This window comes from Myxine glutinosa, chromosome 12, assembly GCF_964187855.1.
Source record: "Myxine glutinosa chromosome 12, kmMyxGlut1.1, whole genome shotgun sequence".
Classification (NCBI taxonomy): Eukaryota; Metazoa; Chordata; class Myxini; order Myxiniformes; family Myxinidae; genus Myxine; species Myxine glutinosa.
Window position 1 is genome coordinate 98,549,352 of NC_136272.1, and position 25,212 is coordinate 98,574,563.

At 47.8% G+C, this 25,212-nt stretch overlaps 1 protein-coding gene across 3 annotated transcripts in view; it reads right to left on the minus strand.

Moving 5' to 3' along the window:
* The window catches only part of CWF19L2 (CWF19 like cell cycle control factor 2), a 102,722-nt gene that overhangs the window by 35,618 nt on the left and 41,892 nt on the right, over positions 1-25,212 (minus strand). For 2 of the 3 annotated variants that reach the window (XR_013620969.1, XM_068132171.2), the window contains exons 4-7: positions 10,710-10,823; positions 10,474-10,593; positions 10,049-10,145; positions 9,435-9,541 (exon numbers count right to left, since the gene is read on the minus strand). Coding sequence is in view for 2 of the 3 variants with exons in the window: in XM_068132171.2 (XP_067988272.2) it covers positions 9,435-9,541; positions 10,049-10,145; positions 10,474-10,593; positions 10,710-10,823 (438 nt within the window). In the remaining variant the exon portion in view is untranslated. Of the gene's footprint in view, positions 1-9,434; positions 9,542-10,048; positions 10,146-10,473; positions 10,594-10,709; positions 10,824-18,514; positions 18,646-25,212 lie in introns of those variants that run through there. The other variant, XM_078766128.1, reaches the window with a different exon arrangement.

The following is a 25,212-nucleotide window of genomic DNA, read 5'->3' on the forward strand; positions in this document are numbered from 1 at the left end:
GAGGTGGTGGAATTGCCGTTATTCACCGACAAGACATCAAGACCAACCTCATCTCCATCTCATCTGCTCCATCATTTGAACACCTGGCTTTTAAACTCTCTGGTCACACACAGTCAGTCATGGCTGTTGTCTACCGCCCTCCCAAACCACACCCATCATTCCTGTCTGACTTCTCCTACTTTCTGACCCAGCTATGTTCCCTCTCCCCCTCAATCCTCCTCCTTGGTGATTTCAATATCCACATGGACTCCACTGACTCCACGCTAACCACTGACTTCACTGATTTACTCACCTGCTTTAACCTCACTCAACATGTCAACTTTCCTACCCATAACCGTGGTCACATTTTGGACCTTGTCTGCTCTACTGGACTAATTTTGCACCATCTCTCTGGCTCCGACCTCACTCTCTCTGACCATCTAGCCATCACTCTGACCATCAACATCCCCACCCCAGCACCAAGGCATTATCGCACTATCAACTTCCGTAAGCTAAACGCTCTTTCACCTACCTCATTCTCATCGACCCTCTCTGAAAAAATGTCCACTTCTCCCTTCGTTGACCTCCACACCCCTTCTGACCTCACTGACTACTACAACCACACTCTCTCCTCCTGCCTTGACCAACTTGCGCCTATAAAAACCAAAACAGTTTCTTTCACCCATTCTGCTCCCTGGTTTACCCCTGAACTCCGCCTGATGAAAACTCGTGCTCGCCAACTTGAAAGACTCCGCAATAAAACAGGTCTCACAGTTCACTCCCAGGCCTACAAGGACCACATACAACACTATAAAGATGCCCTCTCCCGTGCCCGCTCCACCTACTACTCTCAAATTATCCACTCTGGCTCCGGAAACCCAAAAGCACTCTTCTCTACAATAAACAAACTCCTCAGCCCCCTGAACACCACCACCCAGTCATTCACAATAGACAACTGCATCTCCTTCCTTTCATTCTTCCAACGCAAAATTGAAAACATCTACAACAGCTTGACCACCGCCGCACCCGCTCCCCCTCAAACCACCTGCCCCCCCCCCTTATCCTGCCATCCCCTGTCTCAATTCTCCCCAGTCTCCCCTACTGACCTCTCTGAACTCCTCATCGGAATGAAAACTGCCACCTGCACTCTTGACCCCATCCCCTCCAGCTTTGTCAAGGCCTCCCTTCCTGCTCTCTCTCCACTTATCATTGCAACAATAAACTCCTCCCTGTCTACAGGCATCGTCCCACCATCCCTCAAAATTGCTGCTGTTACCCCCATTTTGAAAAAACCTGGACTAAACCCTGACACCCTAAATAACTTCAGACCCATCTCCAACCTACCCTTTCTGTCAAAGGTTTTGGAACGCGCTGTAGCCACTCAACTCAAACATCACCTCTCTGCCAATAACCTGTATGAAACATTCCAATCCGGATTCCGCTCCAACCACAGTACTGAAACTGCTCTCCTCAAAATCACCAACGACCTTCTCCTCTCCTCTGACGCTGGCAACCTCAACATTCTCATCCTCCTCGACCTCAGCGCCGCCTTTGACACCATCGATCACACCATCCTCCTCACCCGACTTGAAACCACCTTTAACATTACCGGCACTGCCCTCTCTTGGATTAAATCATACCTCTCTGACAGACGTCAGTTCATCTCCATCAATAACTGCAAATCCCCCACTGCTCCCCTCCCCCAAGGTGTCCCCCAAGGTTCAGTTCTTGGCCCCCTCCTCTTCATCCTTTACCTGTCCCCCCTCGGTCACTTAATCCGCCGTCATGGTCTCCAATTCCACTGCTTCGCCGATGACATCCAGCTTTTCATCTCCACCAAGTCCATCTCCACCGCCACCCACTCTATCCTGACAAACTGCATCACTGAAATAAAATCCTGGCTTCAAATCAACTTCCTCAAACTTAACTGTGATAAATCTGAAATAATCATCATTGGCCCAAAAACGCTCACCAAGTCCACCCATAACTTTGCCCTCAACATCGACGGTTTCCCAGTATCCACCTCCCCTCACATCCGGAATCTTGGCATCATCTTTGACCAAACCCTCTCCTTCGACAAATACACTAAACAGATCACAAAGACAGCCTTCTTTCACCTGAAAAACATCGCCCGTCTCCGTCCATCCCTCTCCTCCGTGGCTGCAGAAACCCTCATCCACGCCTTCATCACTTCCCGTCTGGACTACTGCAATAGCCTCCTTTATGGTTCACCCTCAACAATCACCAATAAACTCCAATACATTCAGAACTCCGCTGCCCGTCTACTCACCCATTCCCGGACCCGTGACCACATCACCCCCGTCCTTTACAAGCTTCACTGGCTCCCCATCTCCCAGAGAATCCAGTACAAAATCCTCCTCTTGACCTACAAAGCCCTCCATAACCTGGCCCCATCCTACCTGGCTGACCTCCTCTCCAGACACACTCCCACCCGCAACCTCCGCTCTGCTGGTACCAACCTCCTGACCCCCCCCATCCGGACCAAATTTAGATCCTGGGGGGACAGGGCCTTCTCCATCGCTGCTCCCACCCTCTGGAACTCGCTACCTCACACCATCAGAGACTCCTCCTCACTCACCACATTCAAAACATCACTCAAGACCCACCTGTTCAACACTGCATTCAACATTTAACCCACAGCATCTAACCCCTGACTATCTCCTCTCCTTCTCCCTCCTTTGTGCTTTGAATATTTCCCTATTGATTCTTCTTTTTTTGCAATTGTTTTTATGTTTTGCTGTGCATTATGTTTTGCACTCTGTCAAAGCGTCTTTGGGCTTCCTGAAAAGCGCTATATAAAATAAATGCATTATTATTATTATTATTATTGCGAGAAACCGAGGCTGTGTCATCTGCCTGTGGACCCATGTGGCCCCACAAGTACGCCACACGCACTCCATGGTCCACACATACTCCACACGTACGCCACACACACTCCACACGTATGCCACAAGTACGCCACACACACTCCACAAGTACGCCACACGTACGCCACACACACTCCACACATACGCCACAAGTACGCCACAAGTACGCCACAAGTACGCCACACACACTCCACACGTACGCCACACGTACGCCACAAGTACACCACAAGTATGCCACAAGTACGCCAAAAGTACGCCACACACACGCCACACACACTCCACACGGACGCCACAAGTACGCCACACACACTCTACAAGTACGCCACATGTACGCCACACACACTCCACAAGTACGCCACAAGTACGCCACACACACACACACGTGCAGCCAAAGGTGTGAGACAACACTGAATTTGGGTGGTCCAGAATAATATGAGAAAACAATTGTAACAACTTTTTAATGTTCTCACCATCCATAATTGTTCCTTTGGTCATAAAAACACTGTATGTGAAGTTTTAGGGATCTATTTTAATATTTATATGTAGCTCAACTAAGTTGAAATTTCAGTATATATAGTCTATACACTACAACATGCATTTTAAGGCCATTTTCCCTGCAAGAGCGGGGGTTAGCCTTGAGGTCCCCATGACAATCTTCTCCATTTTGCCCGATTTTCTGCATCTCCCCTTGTTAACCCCCTTGCCCGCATTTCTTCTTCGACCATCTTTAGCCAAGTCTTTCTCGGTCTATATAGTCTGTATAGTCTGTATAGTCTGTATAGTCTGTATAGTCTGTATAGTCTGTATAGTCTGTATAGTCTGTATAGTCTGTATAGTCTGTATAGTCTGTATAGTCTGTATAGTCTGTATAGTCTGTATAGTCTGTATAGTCTGTATAATCTGTATAGTCTGTATAGTCTGTATAGTCTATCTATATATATATAAAACACAGTGTGTGTGTGTGTGTGTGTGTGTGTGTGTGTGTGTGTGTGTGTGTGTGTGTGTGTGTGTGTGTGTGTGTGTAATGTTACCGATAGACTCCTAAACGGAGAGGCTTACGTGCTTGATATTTGGCATAGACATGGCTAGAGTCCCTGTATATAGAGAGTTGTGTCAACTCAAATTTGGACGCCATTTTGTGTCTAAGTGTGTCGGATTAGATATACATGTACATTCGCGATATGGGGTGATATATTCTAAACCTGCTAAAAAAAAATTTACTACACATATTTAGTCTTATTATTACATACAGGTGATATTTGTTTTGTCAAAAACTCAGCTATTGCCGTGAAAAAGAGCTGTGTGGTGATATTAAAAGTGGTATGGCAATGCATATTACAAGCCAACACTGCATATAAGAGCTAACATTATAAGTAAGACAAACCAATGCTGTCGTTCTCTGAATTTTAATAACTTTTAGAAAGGAGTGTGGGCATATCCAATATTTTTTAAAGGGTGCCGAGAGCAATTCCGGTGTAGGACTTCCAGCCGACATATAGTCTAACACACGTAAAACAAATTCTGTACGTGGTATTGCCATATTTCTATAGTGTACAACTTTAGTTTTATCGACATTTATATTCAATTTCCATTGTAATGATTTAACAAGCTGCAAGTCAGCAGAGTCTCGAGGAGTCAATCGCTTTCCAGCTCTTTCGTCTGACTTTCGCTTCCCAAATTTGTCTTCTGACTTTATCACTTGGAAATCTATACATCTTATATTTCCCAGATTGGTTTGAACAACCAAAAGCAGAACAACCAGTCATTTTGTTTGGCAATAAACAACGTTCCCGTACCAAGCTGACGTTCACGCATGGTGAAGTTAGACACAAAATGGCGCCACGAAATCACGTGACCAGAAATCTCGGGTCAGCGCATGGCGCAACTCTCTTTATACAGGGACTCTAGACATGGCCATTGAGCCTGGGACGAACATGGCCGAACTCAAAATATTTGACGATCCATATTTTTTATTCATATTTACCTCAGCGCATTTCAGCACGCGGAATCAGAGCAGGTGGGCGCTGATTCGCTCAGAGCGATCACGTGACGACGCTATGACGCTATGAAAAAAAAAATCGCTATGACGCTATGAAACGCTATGAACGCGATGACGCTATGAACGCTATGACGCTATGAAACGCTATGAAGCTATGAACGCTATGAACGATATGACGCTATGAAAAAAAAAATCGCTATGACGCTATGAAACGCTATGAAACGCTATGACGCTATGACGCTATGACGCTATGAACGCTATGAACGATATGACGCTATGACGCTATGACGCTATGAAAAAAAAAATCGCTATGACGCTATGAAACGCTATTAACGCTATGAACGATATGAACGCTATGAACGCTATGACGCTATGAACGCTATGACGCTATGAAAAAAAAAATCGCTATGAAAAAAAAAATCGCTCGCTTTACCAAGGGGCTCGCTCTCCCCCCGTTCCCCTCCGCTCCCCTCCCCTCCCCTCCGCCCTCCCCTCCCCCGTCCGGCAATGCCGGGTACTTCTGCTAGTACACTATACAGGTGAAATTGGTATATAACGCAATACACAAATTACACATACAGTACATACAAATTCTAAACACATCTACCAGCTGGTTATTCAGTCTTTTCCAGTTAGGGTCTTCTTGTTGCTGTCAGGGAATGTTTTCCTGTGTTCCTGCACAACCTGCAGCAGGAACTGAAGTTGATCTTCATCATGTGTCAGCAGTCCACTGAACTCCTGAATTAGTGCAACTCCTTGTTCCGCATGGTCATTTACCACTTTCATGGCCTTCACAGTCTCACATGCTGCTTTAAAATCGTCTCGGTCTTCCCAAGTCTCTGGGTCTGCTTCCAGAAAACTGTCAGGAAGGTCCATCTTTTTAAAAAGCATGTGGGATTTCTGTGTAACAAAGACTTCCAAACCACTTTCCTGAATATTTCCCAGATCAACTTGGATGCGCTTCGGAGGATCTTGTTGTCCTTCATTCTCCAGTGTGAGGATCATTTGTTGTTTCACTGCTGCAGGGACATTGATGTCAAAAAATGCAAGACCAATCAGGTCCTCTGATAAGTACCACAGATGGCCTGCTAGTTTCATGGTTGCTGCCTTCGAAATTGCTTGGTTGACATCTTTGTACTGCACCAGAGATTTTAGAAGAAGCAAATCACTGTTTGGGGCAGAAGCCACAAGAGGAGCTGTCATCCATGCTCTGATGTAAATACGGATGGTGACGATGGCAATGTCTCTCAGTCCTTTCTGCTCTTTGCTAGTGAGTTTGAACTGAATTCTGAACATCCACACCTTCAGGCTATAGATGACCTTTGACATCCAACGGGCATGGTGCATGGGTCCTGGGGCCATGAACCGGACTCCTTTTGCAGGAACTCCACCCAGAAAGATTACACACAATTCCAATAATTCCCGATAATCATCTCTTGGCTGGATTTCAGCAAGCTGACTCCCAACGAAAAGCAGAACATCATCCTTGATATCAGAAAGGGATTCACGAAGTGACTAACCAATTCATCTGTGGTTGCATTATAAAAGTTATCCTGATCCAGAAATTCCCAGGAGCCTGGAATCGTTTGAAGATTAAGATCTCTGGTCCAGAGGAGGGCCCCATGCAGCTCACAAACACTGCTCCAATCACAATTTCAAGTATGTGGTGGCGACAAGCAAGAAATAGCAGTTCTGTGCCCAGTCCTTGTTCAATTAACACACATGCTCCGGCCAGCCTACTCTACAGGGTACAATGCATACAGGGTATTCATAACTCAACTTAAAATTCCTGTAAAAGTATGTGACAATAAGAAACTGTTTCAGTGTCCATGGTATTGGAAGACGTTAGTGTAAGACCATATGGGGAAACTTTGATGACCATGAGCTACCCATAAATATTATTCAATTTCATTTTTATTTCACCAGCAGTGTTTTTGTAGGTATTGGAACAGTTCTGGCGGGTGAGAACATGACATAGAAAAAAAATAATTGTGGACCACCCCACTCAATACCCCATAATGACAAAGAGAAAACATGATTTTAGAAAGTTTTGCAAATTTATTAAAAAGAAAAAACTGAAATATCACATTGACATAAGTATTCAGACCCTTTGCTATGACACTTGAAATTTTTGCTCAGGTGCCTCCCATTTCTCAAGATCATCTTTGAGATGTTTCTACACCTTGATTGGAGTCCACCTGTGGTAAATTCAATTGATTGGACATGATTTGGAAAGGCAAACACCTGTCTGTATAAGGTCTCACAGCTGACAATGCATATCAGAGCAAAAACCAAGCCATGAGGTTGAAGGAACTGCCTGCAGAGCTCAGAGACGAGATTGGGTCGAGGCACAGATCTGGGGAAACCTACAAAAAAATATCTGCTGCATTGAAGGTTCCCAAGACCACAGTGGCCTCCATAATTCTTAAATGGAAGAAGTTTGGAACAACCAGGACTCTTCCTAGAGCTGGCCGCCTGGCCAAACTGAGCAATCGGGGGAGAAGGGCCTTGGTAAGAGAGGTGACCAAGAACCCGATGGTCACACTGGCTGAGCTCCAGAGATCCTGTGTGGAGATGGGAGAAACTTCCAGAAGGACAACCATCACTGCAACACTCCACCGATCTCGGCTTTATGGCAGAGTGGCCAGACGAAAGCCTCTCCTCAGTGAAAGACACATGAAAGCCCGCTTGGAGTTTGCAAAAAAGCACCTAAAGGACTCTCAGACTGTGAGAAACAAGCTTCTGTGGGCTTTCATGTGTCTTTCACTGAGGAGAGGCTTCCACCTGGCCACTCTGCCATAAAGCCCAGATCGGTGGAGTGTTGCAGTGATGGTTGTCCTTCTGGAAGTTTCTCCCATCTCCACACAGGATCTCTGGAGCTCAGCCAGATTAACCATCGGGTTCTTGGTCACCACTCTTACCAAGGCCCTTCTCCCGTGATTGATCAGTTTGGCCGGATGACCAGCTCGAGGAAGAGTCCTTGTTGTTCCAAACTTCTTCCATTTAAGAATTATGGAGGCCACTGTGCTCTTGGGAACCTTCAATGCAGCAGATTTTTTTTTTTTTAGGCTTCCCCAGATCTGTGCCTCGACACAATCCTGTCTCTGAGCTCTGCAGGCAGTTCCTTTGACCTCATGGCTTCGTTTTTGCTCTGATATGCATTGTCAGCTGTGAGACCTTATATAGACAGGTGTGTGCCTTTCCAAATCATGTTCAATCAATTGAATTTACCACGGGTGGACTCCAATCAAGGTGTAGAAACATCTCAAAGATGATCAAGAGAAATGGGATGCACCTGAGCTAAATTTCAAGTGTCATAGTGAAGGGTATGAATACTTATGTCAATGTGATATTTAAGTTTTTTGTTTTTAATAAATTTGCAAAACTTTCTAAAATCCTGTTTTCTCTTTGTCATTATGGGGTACTGAGTGAAGATTGATGAGGGAAAAAATGAATTTAAACGATTTCAGCATAAGGCTGCAACATAACAAAATGTGAAAAAAGTGAAGGGGTCTGAATACTTTCTGAATGCACTGTATATAGACAGGTGTGTGCCTTTCCAAATCATGTCCAATCAATTGAATTTACCACAGGTGGGCTCCAATCAAGGTGTAGAAACATCTCAAAGATGATCCAGAGAAATGGGAGGCACCTGAGCAAAAATTTCCAGTGTCATCGCAAAGGGTATGAATACTTAGGTCAATGTGATATTTTAGTTTTTTCTTTTTAATAAATTTGCAAAACTTTCTAAAATCCTGTTTTCTCTTTGTCATTATGGGGTATTGAGTGCAGATTGATGAGGGAAAAAATGAATTTAAACGATTTCAGCACAAGGCTGCAACATAACAAAATGTGAAAAAAGTGAAGGGGTCTGAATACTTTCTGAATGCACTGTAGGTTCCGCAACATGGAAATAGGCAGCAGTGTGTGGCGTTTGGCAGCACTAATCGCCAAGTTCAATAAATGATTCGGCCAAATCATTTACGTGACTGTAAATGTTGTCGTGCAACGTCCATCGGAGGTGGAGCTCTAACCTCGGGTATCGTTCCCTGTCGGCAACAAGCAAGTGTGCCTCGGGGTTGTAAGATGAGAGCAAAATTGTAATTGATGCTGCACTTAACTACGCAAGCTGCACTCATTATGTTCACTAAAACACCCGACCTTTCAGCTAATTGAGTCAATGCACTGCGTTTTACAAACCGAAACTATCTCCAGCCACTGTGCAATTTAGCGCGTTTCACAGACGAGTGATCACGTGACATCTTCAACCACAAGGATACTTCGGTGATGGAAAACCAGTTTTATATTCCTGAACCTCATGTCTTACCACTAACCGGCCTTTCCCTGCCATGTTGAGGTTCAAGAGAAATCACATTTTCTTATTGGCCTATACGTTTCCATCTGTACATACAAAACAACCTGCTGATTCAAACTGACTCTATTTTCGGTGTTGGACACCAATGGCATCAATGGGACTGTGAACAAACTTTAATTTTATACTGCACCAAAAATTCTAGCACGTCGTCCATTTTGACAATTCTGAATGAGTCACGGATGAGAGCACGTACCCCGTACTGCTCCTCTATGATGCTGTCCAGATGGCGTCCCTCCTTCTGTGCCCGTTCCTTCATCCTCTGGTAAGAACGATGCAACCAGCTCACGCCGCAGTCACCCACTGCACAATATCAGTTGAAACACGATTGCCTTAATGACAAATATCAAAGCTCAATTGGCGAAGCGTCATCTCGTTAGGGTCATCGATTGTGAGCAACGGAATATGCGTCGATTCAACATTGAGGGAACATGACACCATGAAGAGCAGCAAAATGAGAAGACAGCATGGCTGAAAGGGACTCATAAAAAGGGGCCTTGTCAAAATCAATCTTTGGTTTTAGGTCAATGGAGAGGTCATTAAACACACCAAATCAATCCAGTTGTTTTCTACACCTCTTGCTGAAAAAACAAACCAATCCCATCACAAGAACATTTTAACAGTGCTAAGTTACATCAACATTCCCTCATATATTTACCAACATTCGGACAAAGGTACGTATCAACTGCCACTACTCGGTCCATTGACAGTGTCACCCTGTCAATTGGACGAAGGATAAAAGGTCATCGACCCCGCACAGCCAGGTGAATGCATTAATCGTAATTGCACGGCAGAGCACACGTTAAATACCTCGAGAATTCCCCGTCGAAGCTTCGGCCTGTTCTGGAGGTAGGCCAGTACCGCCAGACTTCCAGTAAGGATTAAGTTCCCGTTCGTGTACACCTGGCTAAATAATGACAGCATTAGATATTCTGAAGTAAACGTCCAGAACAGCATCCTCAAGGAAGCGGTGCTGGACCTGCTAACCGATGCAAATAAGCGGATTGATGAGTTTAAATTGCTCAGGTAACGGCTTTACATAATATAATCACCTTTTTGTCAAAGAAGAAAAATTCTGCTGCCATTAAAAAACAATTTAAAAAATTACTCATGCAGCCACTTTCATTGACAAACCACCAGGAAGTGTCCTCGGCTCTTCCTGAATGTCATGGGATTACATCCAAAGAAAAGTCATCAAGCAAACAATGTGAAAAAACAAATTGCATCAAAAGTACCTGGTCTAAGATGTCTTTCTTTTCACGCTCTTCATCCCTGGCCTTTTGTTTCTCTGCTCGGATGTCAACCAAAGAGACTGACTTTGTGATCAGAAAATCCAAATTCATCCACTCATCCCTCTGGAAATATAAAGTGATTAAGGCGATCAAAATAAGCATTTTCGGAACGATTATCAAGAAAAACTTGATCTGTCTGAACTTTAAAGGCATCTTCCAACACAGATTTCAACACCGACCTTAACGGGTTCAGACGTGGATGGACTTGACTGAACTGCATTCTCTGCCTCAAGTGCTCCTGTGTCAACCATGGAAGATGGTGTTGGAGCTTCCACCCACTCTTCACTAGAATCCTGCACCGCAAACATTCACAAAAGCAGCACACTCTTTGTAACGGTAACTGTAAGTTAACGGTTTGGTTAACGGTAACTGTAAGCTGCGCTTCACTTCTGCTGAACTTGGGGACGACTAAGAAGAAGACCTTTGTTGGTCGAAAGCTTGTCGAAAATTAAAGATCGACCATCCTGAAGCTACGTCCGCGTCTGATTTAATCTCCCGATTATATATATATATATTGTTACGGACCGCGGATAAGGTGTTGATTTGCCGAGCGGATGGCGGCTGCGGCCCGAACTATTAACAATGACTAAGACCCGATTCCTTAAACGTGGGCCAAATCGTGCCACAGATATTCAATGGGGAAAAGACAAAGGCGACACGGATGTGAAGAAGAGGAAGACAGAAGTAGGAAATACGAATATAATTTATTTGCTATTTACAACCAAAAGAAACCAAGAAGGAAAGATAATAAAATAAAGACAGAAGGAATCAAGGAGACACAGTGCAATGCTAGCTTACCTACAGTCTTAATTAATACCCCAGGACAAGACACACAAAACAGACTACGAGCAAACTCACATGAATGGGGAAATTGCAGGCAGGAATGGAAGGACTGGAAGGAGAGGAACGCTCCGCTCGAACCGGAGCACGGTCGGCCCGGGAGTCAGCAGCCACCGCCCTTCCTCGATCGGCACGTCCAGCAGCCGCCGTCAACGCCCTAGCTGCGGTTGTGCGGGCTGCCGCGATACGTGCACCCTGGCGGAGTCAAAGCTGCTGGTGGAGCCACAACTGCTGGTGGAGCCAAACTGCTGGTGGAGCCAAACTACTGGTGGAGCCAAACTACTGGTGGGGCGCAACTCTTTCTTGGCACTTCGCACTTCGCACTTGTTCTTCTGCCGTATCTCTGACTCTCCTTTCAGCGATCCTTGGTGCAACTCTTTCTTTGCACTTCTCGCAACTCTTTCTTTGCACTTCTGTCAAAGGCTTCCGCACACGCTTTTTATATCCCCGCCGGTGATCAAGCCGCCGGCCTCTAGAACACGCCTATCGGTGAGCTCGCCTCGGCCCTGATTGGTCGGCCCGGGCCCTCTGGCTCCACCCTTGATGACGATGGGCGGGCACGCCCAGGATTCGGCGGCTCCTCCGCCTTCTTCTCCAAGCCTACCTCGTGGCTAATGGAGTCGCGGTGAAAACCGCCCAATAGCTGCGGCGAATGCAGTTGGCAATTGAGGCTTTGGGAATGGGGCTTGAAAGGGGATCTATCTATTTGAATTCGGTGCAATGGAGTTTTTTTTTTTTTTTTTTTTTTTTTTTTTTCTTTTATTTTTTTTGTATACAAGGTCGAGGCTCGTGAAAGAGCGAACATTAATCACACAGAAAGACAAACCGACACATAAAACATATAACATAGGGAGCGGTAGACAAGATGGGGAGAGAGGGGGAAGGACACAAACACAACATTTGAGAGCAGGGACCGAGAGACATGGAGACATCGAGAGATCTGAGAGAGGGCGAGGGCTTTGGGGGGGGGCGTGGGAAGGGGGCGGTGGGAGAGGTATAAAACATATGGACACTGCCAGGACTTCCAGGAAAGAAGTTGGAATTTCAAACAAGGTGGATCTGGGGTGAATTAGCGGGGGTAGAAAAGATCAAGGTTTTGGATGGGGGAAGATAAGAGATGGTGGTGAACAGCTGTTTTAAAGACCTGGAGGGAGGAGTGGGATTGAAGGGAGTGAGGGAGTTTGTTCCAGAGGCGGGAGAAAAGAGGAATGAAAGAGTGAAGGTGAGCAGAGAGCCGAGATTTCGGCAGTTTAACCATCAGAGGGTTGCTGGCAGATCTTGTGCGACCTGTAGGAATATTTGGGGGACAGAGCACAGAGAGAGCTGGGGGTGCAAGGCCGGAGAGGAGTCGGTAGAAGACAGAAAGACCACCTACCTGCCTGCGGTGAGTGAGTGAAAGGCCCTCAGAGATAGCTTCATCGCGGGAGATTCCAATAATTCTGAAAGCTTTGGTTTCAACAGCGTGAAGCCGAGCTAGGTGTGAGGCAGGAGCACCGGCCCATAGGGGAGAACAGTATTCCATTGAGCTGCGGATGAAAGCCTTGTATGTGGTGAGGAGCTCAGGTGTGCCGAGGAAGGACTTCGCACGACGGAGGATGCCCAGTCGGCGACTGGCTTTGGAGGCCAGCTTGGAAATGTGGTTTTCCCAAGAAAGATCATGGCAGATAGTGAGACCCAAAATCTTGAGCGACAGAACTTCTTGGAGAGGATTGTTGAGAAAGTAGATGGGAGGGTTGTCCAGTCGATCTTTTCGGAGAGACATAGTAAGAGTGTGAGATTTGTCAGGATTGAAAGACATGTTCCACTTGTTTGACCAGTCTGTGATTTTGTCCAGGTCTTCAGAGAGTGAGGAGGCAGCAGACTGCCGATCTGAGGGAAGAGGAATGGAGCGGCAGAGAGTGGAGTCATCAGCAAAGAGATAGAGAGGATTTTCGAGAGAGTCAGAGAGATCATTGATGAAGACCAGAAAAAGCACGGGGCCCAGAACACTGCCTTGGGGAACTCCAGCCTGAACAGGAAGAGGAGATGAGAGAAACCCATTCAGGGCCACACGTTGACGACGACTAGAGAGGAAGTCCGCCAGCCATGCGTGGAGATTTCCATGGATACCAAAGGAGGAGAGTTTGGTGAGCAGAGCGGGGTGCCAGACCGTGTCGAAGGCACGTGATAGTTAAGAGTGTCAATTAATGGAAGACAAATCCTTAGCCTAATGCACAGAATAAGGAAATAACTACCAACAAGCAGGAAATCTATGATTGGCTAAACATGATTGTTTATGACCTAATTACGGGACGCCCTTTTGACCTTTATACACAACTGGAGGAAGGAGGGTCCACAATAAAACAATAAAAAAAACACAATCCTCATATCCACAACTATATATATATATATATATATATATATATATATATATATATATATATATATATATATTGTAACGAATTTGAGAGGTGTAACGGTTTTGAGAAGTGTAACAATTTTGGAGAAAGTGTAACGGATGTGAAAAGTATGGTTTTGTTGTGTGTAACACCCTCGTAATGTAAATAATGGTCGCAGCCGTCCTCCTAGTTAATTCCATGAAACTTACACACAGGCCACGATATATCTTTTTAAATAGTTTATTTCCTTATTCTATGTAGGCTAAATATGTGTTTCCCACTAGATTGACTCTGCATTGCATCAAACGAAATAAAGCGTAGGCCCCTCCGATGATCCATGGCAGCTCAAGTGCCAGGGATTCCCCCACTTGAGCTTTGACATCAACCGTTTATTGCAGTACTGAACTGCTGTGCAACGTGACGGCGCCTTACCTGCAGCTGCTGACCGGTTTTCGCCATTTGCGGCCATTACGAACAAGGGGAGTGGCTAGAGAAGACGGGTCGCCCCCCTCGTCATAGGGGGGAGGAGTAAGTCGGCCCCGCTCATCCAACCCAGAACAAGGGGTTTGGCTAAGGGAGGGCGGAGCGGGAACCCCCGAGAAAGTGCGCGAAGGTTCGGTGAGGAGACCAATATAAGCCACCGCGGGACACACTCCATGCTCTTGCTCTGACCCCGTCCTCTTGCTCTGACCCTGTCCTCTTGCTTGCTGTCGCTCGTTGTTGCTGGGGAGAAGGAAGACGCCTGAACGAGCAGGTGTGTGCGAGCCATCGTGCGACCAGCTGCGCTGCAGCTAAGCGGGCAGCTAAGGGGCCGCAGGCCACGAAAAGGACGCGCCAGGCAGCAATCCACGCTGGACCCTCCATTGCCTCCCAAAACAACCATCCATCCTCAAGCCATACCTGCCTGCAATATCCCCCGTGTAAGTGTGAACGTCATCTGTCCTAATCGTTGTCCTGGGGTTAAGTAAATTGACTAGTATAAGCTAACGATTCACTGTGTGACTGCTTCTTCCATCCATTGCTTGTAAATAACTTTGATCGCTCCTTCTTTTTGCTTGTGTGTATAATAAATCCTGTTATTCCTCCGTACTCTGTCTTTTTCTCTCTTCCTCTTTACATTCGGTCGCTTTAGAGGTTTCCCGATTGAATATCTGTGGTGCGATCTGGTCAACGTTGGGGGAGTCGGGCCAATCGGGGATCCTGTAACGGTCGCGGTGGACCATCCGCTCGGCCCAAAATAACATCTAAACCGCGTCCGTAACAATATATATATATATATATATATATATATATATATATATATATATATATATATATATATATATATTGTTGCGGTTTTGAGTTTTGTACAGTCAGTATAATAAAGGTTAAAATTTCCCCCTCATAGTTAGTCACACAAGCAACATGTAGCCTCGCGATAGTATAGTTATTTCATAGTATTTGTGAGCTTAGTCCTTTTCCTATGTTAGTTCTGCATTGAGTAGAGTCAGGAGAATAGGTCCTACTTCTACCGACTTTCCAGCCTCCCTAGCCTCATGCCCCTTTGCGCTGACTTTGGTTCATTTTGGGCGAATTAACACGAGGCAGGCCTAGGAGGGTCGGGGCGGAGCCGAATGAGGGGCGGCAGAGGCGCTGACGGTAAGCACGAGCCGCCAATCAGGGCTCAGAGGTGGTGGCGGCAGCACTGCGTCACAGGGCGTGGCAAGAAGGTTCGAGAGGGTTCCAGAAGGTTCGGGGGCGTACCTGTATAACCCATCGCGCAAAGCCCCCAGGAGGACTCGACTCGCAGCAGTAAAAGGACTCGACTCGCAGCAGTAAAAGGACTCGACTCGCAGCAGTAAAAGGACTCGCTGATGAGAAAGAGGACTGCTGCTCTCATCAGATGGGTTGATGTTGATGAGAACTGAGAAGGAGCGGTACGGGGTACGTGCTCTCATCCGTGACTCATTCAGAAAGAGAACTCGCGCGCACTGACCAACCGGGAGGAATCGTTGACGAGCAGGAGTTGAGAGCGTCCAAGGACTGTGAGAGATACACGGGCGAAGAAAGACGCGCATGAACCGGAATACGCACAATTATAAATTGACGCTCGGTTGAGTTGGAGGCCGATCCAGCGATCCATATACAGTGCATTAAGTCGCACGAGTGATATCGGCTGTGTAATCGCCAGCCGCGCTGAGAGACCCGCATTTGCCATTATACCTCATCAGCTGCTTTGTTCGGGAGACGCGCTACGAGGTTCCTTCCACCGGCTGCAGCCATCTTCGCGGGACGTGCTGGGACTGTGGAGAGCCGGACGGGGCCGTTCCTGGACGACCACGTCGACGCGTTTGGCTGAACATCAACCCATCTGCAATTCCCTGTGTGAGTGTGACGGGCCCGAGTCCGGGGGATAAGATAAGACTGACTAAGTGCTGCTCTGTGTCTCTGCGTCCCGATCACTGTATATACGTGTGGGAATAATTAAACCTGTGTTCTTCCTTTTTCCATTCGATCGTTCCTGTGGTTTCCTCATTGGCTAAGCGTGGTACGAATAGAACCGCTCGAATCGGGTTCCACTACCTAAACTGCACGGACCACGTGGTACTCAATCCGCTCGGCGTACCCAAACCACACGTGGCTTTTGCGAGGCTTGCTTCCTCGCTTCCGTGGCGGCGCAGGGAATTAGGTACGAGCGAGACTTGGTCCCGAAACCCAACTTTTCGTTTGCCCGGAAGGGGCGTTTCAAGTCTCGGTTCCGCCAAGCCCAGAAAGAACAAGGGGATTAATCCCCCCTTGGTAAGGGGAAGAAGGGCGGCAGAGAACCGTAACAATATATATATATATATCTATATATATATATATATATATATATATATATATATATATATATATCTATATATATATATATATATCTATATATATATATATCTATCTATATATACAGTATATCTATATATATATATATATATATATATATATATATATATATATATATATATATATATATATACATATATATATATATATATACATATATATATATTGTTACGGTCCGCGGATAAGGATGTTGTTTGCCGAGCGGAAGCACCGCGGCCGAACAGTTTTCCCCGACTAAACCCGATTCCCGAACGTTGGCCGGATCGCGCCACAGATATTCAATTTGGAAACCTCTAAAGCGACCGAATGTAAAGAGGAAGAAGAAGACGTACAGAAGAGTAACGGGATTTATTATTTACACACACAAGCAAAAGGAGCAGTCAAAGTTATATACAGGGAACATGGAAAAAGCAGGTGACACAGTGAAAATACTAGCTTATACAAACTTAATTAAATACCCAGGACAGAACAAACAGAACAAACTCACGTACACAAGAAGGATGGAATGGCAGGAATGAATGCTGGAAGGAGGAATGGGAAGGTTCAGCTGGGGCAGATGGTTCGGGCTTGATCCCGCACGGGACGTCGGCTGGACCTCGACGACCACCGATGCCACCGCTATCTGGTTCCCACGGGGTAATGGGTTGAAGCTGCCTGGTGGAGTCAATGCTGCTTGTGGAGCCAAAGCTGCTTCTCTGGCTCACCTCAGGGCGCGTCTGCCGTCTATGGCGCAACTGCTTCTAATTGACCTTGAACCTTCTCTCTCTTCAAAGCTCATGTGGATCTTTTTTACGCAGTACCTTGCGCGCGCGCTTTTATAACGCCTCCGGCGATCACGCCGCCGGCCTTTAGGACATGCCCATCGGTGTGCTCACCTCGGCCCTGGTTGGTCGCGCGACCCTCTGGCTCCGCCCTTGATGACGACGGGCGGGCACGCCTTTCTTCCCCGACCCGAGCACATGTTCAATGGTGGTTTTGGAGGGGATGTAATATTGGCAATCGAGGCTTGGCCATGACGAAAGGGGAAATGGAGGTTTTGGGAATGGGAATGAAGAATGAAGGGAATCTATCTTATTTCACTTGGTGCAATGGAGTGTCATTTTAATGGAAGACAACGCCTTAACCTAATACACAGAATAAGGAAATAAACTACTGAACAGGGATATTATAGTGTCCTTCAATGTATGCTTTATGGAATTAACTACCGGAACGCCCTTTGACCTTTATACAACACTGGAGGCAGGAGGGTCCAGAATAAGCAATAATTCATAACAATTTACAATACAATACAACACAATCAAAAAAACACAATCCTCATTTCCGCAACACTGCACCCTCCTCCTCTTAGGCACGTCCCGGGCCTATAACTTTAATTTAGTGTGACACGTAGGTGTAGTTCCCTCTACTTTTAACCTGACCCTGAGTGCGACAGTCTTAAAACATAAATAAATATGTCCCGCTGCTCCATTGCACCCTACCTAACAGACTCACGCCCACAGCTAACCGAATTGCGGAATGGTCTTCAAACTATACACTGACGGTGGGGAGCATTATTTACAATGACTCTGCTTTTATTTACAAAACTAACCCAGGACCTGTGATTGTTCTTTCTGGGGGGGGGGAGACAGTCTGCTCTGCATCGACGCACCATGAAAGCACCCAAAAACGCACCAAAGCACCCTCAAGCACCAATCGGTGCACAGTCATCATTGTTCAATAAAAATAAAAACAACAACCCCTAACCCTGCAGGTGGTCTCTTGCTCTTCGGCTCCCTCTGCTGGCTATTATTATTTTCCTGGTGTTGTCATCTTCTTTGCTGGCGGCCTATTGGTGGAATTAAAATGCACCCAACGTGTCCATTTTTTATTTATTTATGGCCCACAGGGGCCTACTATGTATGGTTCACCTGTGGGGCATCGATGCCCTGTGGCCAAGATGCGCCAGCAAGATTTCGGGCCCTCCTGGCCGGTTCCAGCAGAGGGACCATGCCCCAACCCATGGGGTCCATCAGTGGTGCTCAGCCACAGACATGTGGTCCATAATGTGGTGCATCGATGCAGACAGCTGGTTCTGGGAGTTCCGGGCGCACAATGGCGGACTCACGCACGCTCCCCTCGGCGCCCAGTGGCGCACAGGTACTCATGTGGGAGACAAAGGGGGGGGAGAGACAGATGAGCGAGGGGTAAGGTCACAAGGGTACACATCAATCAAGGCAATGCAAGGCAAAGTGCGTACGGAGAGCGAAGTGAGAAACTCGTCCCTACCGTACGTCACCCCCCCTGTCACCTACCCTACCCTTGCCCTTACCCCATATTTACAAAATCTACACATTTACAAATTCGTCACTACTGTCACGTCTTCCCCATATTTCCCCTACACCAAATTCGTTCCCACAATCCCTCTAGCCAAAATTTGCCATCACCAATTCATCATCAATCCTCATAAGGAGGAAGAGATGGAACACAAAGCACAATGTCACACCCACGTCATGATGCGTCTCACATTCCAAACATTTGCATCATAAAAATAATAAAACATGGCATGGTGTGGAGGTACGTCATCCCAGGTGAGTGGATGCAGATGGTGCGAGGAGATCTTCATCCTAACTACTTTCTAAATGACTTTAACACACTTTACACTACCCGGGGTCTTTCCCTGCCAATCCATTGGCCAACTTACACTATGGGTTCTAAAAACCAATCCCCATTGACCAAACTGTGGTGCTTCTCAATTTGGGGTCTCACTCCCCCGATGCAACTGCCTGTGCCCTTGCACAATTTCAGGACTGGGGCGTGTAGCTCTCCCAGCAGGTCTACCCACCTGCACACCTCCACCACTGCAGTTGCCACCCGAGCTTACCTCGCTCCTCACCCTAACCTATCTAATTGGGGAAGGCCCCTCCTGGCTCTGTCACCCCTCGGTGCCCTCTGGCACTGGGCTACCCGGGTCAGTCCTCCGGATCCTCGGGCCCCATCCACAACTCTACCGGCTCCCAGAGCCCACCTGCGGCCTCACCTGGCCGACATCCTCACAGTGGTGGAGTGCCCAAACCAACTACACACACTAACAGGCTACACGCCCAGCCATTTCCACAACACTAATGCACCCATCCAAATACCATTCTTTCACCTCGCACCACAGATGCCAATATCCAACCACAATTTACCTGTACCCTCTACCTAACACTTACACTACCCTCCCCGGGTATTCGTGATGGGGGTCCACTCTTCCCCCATTCACACCTTCGCACCATCCACTCCACTCCATAGTTTCCACCATACTCACTCCACGACCATCCATTCCAATACTCCATATATTCCACACTCCATGTATTCCACACTCCATTCTCCATACACCTGTCGTTGCACACCTGTGCAATCATACCTGGTGCCACCTGCACCCTCCTTCCTTCCTGGACCATTTGGTCAGCACAATACACAATCACCTTTTCTCACTCATACACTGCTCCACACACCTGTTCAGTTGCACACCTGTGCAATCACACCTGTTCCTCACACACTTTTCACAATACACTTCTAAATACACCTCCAACACTCACACGACATCATCTAAACTACCTGTTGCCCTGCTAACTTAGTGCTCCCCGTCTTCCCTTTAAACTAAGCACATACCACGTCATTATCATCCACACTAATCTACCTGCGTCCCCACTACAGGTATCATTGTCACTAACTAATCTTAACGTTACCTATTGTCATCTTCTAGGTCCCTATCATTTTATCCAAACCCTCCCGGGCTAGTTTTCACTGCCATAAACCCCATAAGTCTCGTGCTCCTTTGCCCCCGCTGTGAGAGATGGCAGAGTTGCCATCCCACCACATCGGGTATCTTCCACTACCAATTTTGCACACCAAATTTCAACCAATCAAAAATTTGCCAATCCTCTGCCAATTCTATTCACTTTTCTAAATTTCGGATCAAAAACACTATCAGTATTATCATCATCACAGTCCGCTATATCCTAGCCTTGGTGCGTCATGACATCATTAAACTCGGCTTCGTAAAGCCGAGCAATGAATTCGGGTGGTTTGGTCGCCTGCAGGTTGAATCCGTCCGGCTTTTGGTTCAAGGGAGGTGGTTTGGTCGGGCCGAGATTCCACGCACCATCTCGGCGCGGTACCTTGCGGTCCCGGGCCCGATGGCTCAATCTCCCCCGGTCGGAACCCCGTCCCCACGAGGGGGCACCGTTCCGCTTCCTCCCCTTCGCCCTTGAACCGGACCGGTCGCCTCGCCCGACAAGGCCTGGACTCGACCGTGCGGGCGGGGCCAAGCCCGAATCGGCAACGACGCTTCGAAGAGAAACGACGCAGCTTCGATCCGCGCCGGGCCTGGCATCCAACAAAGCACACCGCGCCCCGAGTGCTCGCATCGGCTATCCGTCGCTCTAACCGCTAACCCGGTTACCATCGATGCTTCACCTGCATGCTCACACGCATGCGCTACCCCTTTCACCCTCACCGAGCTCGGTGCTCCAACGCCGTCCGTACATTCCACCAACGCACTCCCTGTTACACACCACACCTCTCGCGCACACTCACCGTTCGCACACTCTCTTAACACACCTCACGCCGTCTTGCGCACTCTCCCTCAGTACGTACTCCGTACCACTCACCATGGGCGTGCACCCTTGCATCCACCCACTAACGCGCTCACATGGGCTCTCCCACACCCGCGCCATGACCAACTCAGGTGTGCTTCCTCGCACACCCTCAACCATTCCAAGCGTGCATTCCCGCACCCGCTCCACCACCAACTCACTCTCCGGGTCACTCTCACCCTCGCACGTACACTCCGTATCGCTTTCACTCCCTGTGTCACACTCCGTACACCCCAACGTGCATTCTCGCTCGCACTCGGTATCACACTCGCGCTTCGTAACACGCTCACCCCTTGACGCACACTTTTTTTTCACTTGCGTGCTATTTCCACTCACACCGGACCTTTCACCAACGCCCGGGTGCCATATTGACCCCAATCGCGCGACAATTCTTTTGTCGCCAAACATCCTCTTACAAAATCTCCCGGCACCACATGCAGCCCGTCTCACCTTCGGGGTTCTTCTTCCTCCCTGCACCGACACCTGCAAATCTTTATAAGGATTATTAAGCACAGCATCGTGATGTGAGCAGGGACTTTGCACATTTTCCATTTCTCCCTGCAATTCCCGGGCTACCTCCGTCATCTCTTCAATTTTAATTCCCAGCACTGCTTTTTCTTTATCCACCTCAACGACCGCTGGCTTTAATAAAATTCCCTCTCCTACCTCAGCGGTCGCCGGCTGCCCCATACCCCGTGTCGCGATTTCTACACCTGTCATTGTACCCGCGCTTTCCTCCGCCTCGCTCAACCAGCGCTTCTCGACCCGCGTTACCTCCTCGTGCACCCTTGGGACCTTCTCGCCCACCATGCGATCCATGGTCTCCCCACATTTTTGCATGCGGTCACCCATTTTGCTTCCTAGCCTCTCGATTTGATTTCCTAGTCGCTCCCCCATCTCGGCCATAAGGGCCTCCATTCCAGCCATAAATGATTGCATGTCTTCAACCGTTGGTACAGAGGGCGCGGCTCTCGCCGCCATGTGCGCGGCGCCATTTTGTGCCTCTTCAACCACGTGCGCGAGAGCGCCATTTTGTGCGCCTGACACCTCCTCAACCACATTGCCAATGTTCTCCTCCTCTCTTTCCTCCACATACATTTCCCCGAGGTCCTGGGTCGATTCTACCCCGTCTATCTCTCCCACCGACATCCCGTCACCTTGACCAGCCATGGCGCGATTTCAAAATTCGGGTTTTGTAAAACAAAACAAATTTCAGTAGCTCGTAATTTTGAGCGCGTTAAGCGCGCTTCGGGTCCGTTCCCGCTCCCGACACCAATTGTTACGGTCCGCGGATAAGGTGTTGTGTTTGCCGAGCGGATGGCCCCGCGGTCGTACAGTTTCCCCAATTCACCCGATCCCCGAACGTTGGCCGGATCGCGCCACAGATATTCAATAGGGAAAAGACTAAGGCGACACGGATGTGAAGAAGAAGAAGAAGACAAAAAGGTTGGAAATATGAATATAATTTATTTACTATTTACAGGCTCAAAGAAACCAAGGAGAAGGAAAGATAATAAAATAAAATAGACAGAGGGACGGACCAGAAGGACACAGTGAAAATCGCTAGCTTACCTATGCAGTCTTAATTAACCCAGGACAGAACAAACATAACAAACTCACGTACACAAGAAGGATGGAATGGCAGGAATGAATGCTGGAAGGAGGAATGGGAAGGTTCAGCTGGGGCAGGCAGATGGTTCGGGCTTGATCCCGCACGGGACGTCGGCTGGACCTCGACGACCACCGATGCCACCGCTATCTGGTTCCCGCGGGGTAACGGGTTGAAGCTGCCTGGTGGAGTCAACGCTGCTTGTGGAGCCAAAACTGCTTCTCTGGCTCACCTCATGGCGCGTCTGCCGTCTCTGGCGCAACTGCTTCTAATTGACCTTGAACCTTCTCTCTCTTCAAAGCTCATCTGGATCTTTTTTACGCAGTACCTTGCGCGCGCGCTTTTATAACGCCTCCGGCCTTTAGGACACGCCCATCGGTGTGCTCACCTCGGCCCTGGTTGGTCGCGCGACCCTCTGGCTCCGCCCTTGATGACGACGGGCAGGCACGCCTTTCTTCCCCGACCCGAGCACATGTTCAATGGTGGTTTTGGAGGGGATGTAATATTGGCAATCGAGGCTTGGCCATGACGAAAGGGGAAATGGAGGTTTTGGGAATGGGAATGAAGAATGGAGGGAATCTATCTTATTTCACTTGGTGCAATGGAGTGTCATTTTAATGGAAGACAACGCCTTAACCTAATACACAGAATAAGGAAATAAACTACTGAACAGGGATATTATAGTGTCCTTCAATGTATGCTTTATGGAATTAACTACCGGAACGCCCTTTGACCTTTATACAACACTGGAGGCAGGAGGGTCCAGAATAAGCAATAATTCATAACAATTTACAATACAATACAACACAATCAAAAAAACACAATCCTCATTTCCGCAACAATATATATATATACATATTGTTACAGATACGACTTTGATGGTATGGTGGGCCGAGCGGGATGGCCGCCGTATCCGTACAAGTTACCCGATTGTGCCCGAACGTTGACTAGCCGCGCTATGCTGGCTCAATAAGAAAAAGAAGACACCCGGCTGGATTACAATCACACAATACGACACCAACGTTTCGATTCTCAAGTATATTCGTACGGAAAAGGTTAGATTACAGGGGCTAGAGGTATATTACAGGAAGACAGGCACTTAGACACACTCTTATATTAACCCCGGACAGACGACAGACACACGGGACAAAATGCTGACTCACACGGGGGTTGATGAAAAGGACAGCGGGTATCGATGGCTCAAGGTGCACTCCTGGCTCAAGGCAGAATCGACTCGGTCCGGTCCAGAGATGCGGGGAGGTATCGTCGCGCTGGGGGTGGCGGTGGCTTCTCTCTCCAGTCTCCAAGCTGAGGCGCATCTGACGTCACATCCGGCGCGGGGCCGCGTATATCCGGCGGGGAGTGACACGCCCTCGGCTCGTTAGCTCCGCCTCGTGGAATCGGCACGTTGCTTCTCATTGGGTGCGTGCGGGGGGGGTTACTGGCTCCGCCCCTGACGAGGAGCTGACAGCCAGCCCCTTCGGGGTAACCCCGTGGAGCGCATGGTCTGGAGCTAATCGAGCCGGTGTGAGGACGCATCCTCCCCCGCTCCGCCGCCATCTCCTCTGTTGTTGTTGTAATTGTTGTTGTAGTTGTTGTTATTGTTGTTGTTTGGGGAAGAAGATGGGAGGAGGTATGGGAAAGGTCCTAAACTCACTACTGGTGCCATATAATCACATTCTGGTGCAACGAAGAGTCATAATTAATGGAAACGAGGCCTTAACTGACATAGATTAAGAATAACTAGGAAGATGTCCGAAAGTTGTCTACGTGTGGTGCGGTGGACCTGGGCACGACATTTAATGGGGGAAGAAGGGGAAGGTCGGCTCTACTGATTGTTATTTACATGCAATGGGACTAGGGAATGGGGGATTGGGGAAAGTTGGGGAGTATTGGAGAAAATAGGGGAATATTTACAAGCGGATATGGAGGCCAAATTCCATATTCGCAACATTGCACCCTTCTCTACCCTCGGGGCGTCCCGACCCGATAAATTTTTACCTACTTTAGTGTGGCACGCAATGTAGTTCCCTCTACTATTAACTCTACCCTGAGTGCGACAGTTTTACAGATATTCACAAATGAGTAAATATGTCCCCCTGCGACGTTGCACCCTTCTCCTCACAGAAACACACCCACAGGATAACCGAATCCGGAAAGAATTCGCAAACTAAACATACAGCCGGTAGGGAGCATTATTTACAAGACTACGCTGCTATTTACACTACGATCCAGGACCTGTCTTTGGAGGAACACATGCAGATGTTATGCATAGAGAGAGCGCGCTTGCCAGCATCGATACACCAACCCACGAGTGCTCTGTGGCCGACGGCCTTTAATAACGTGCAGAGCACCCTTTCCGAGCATCAAAAGCACC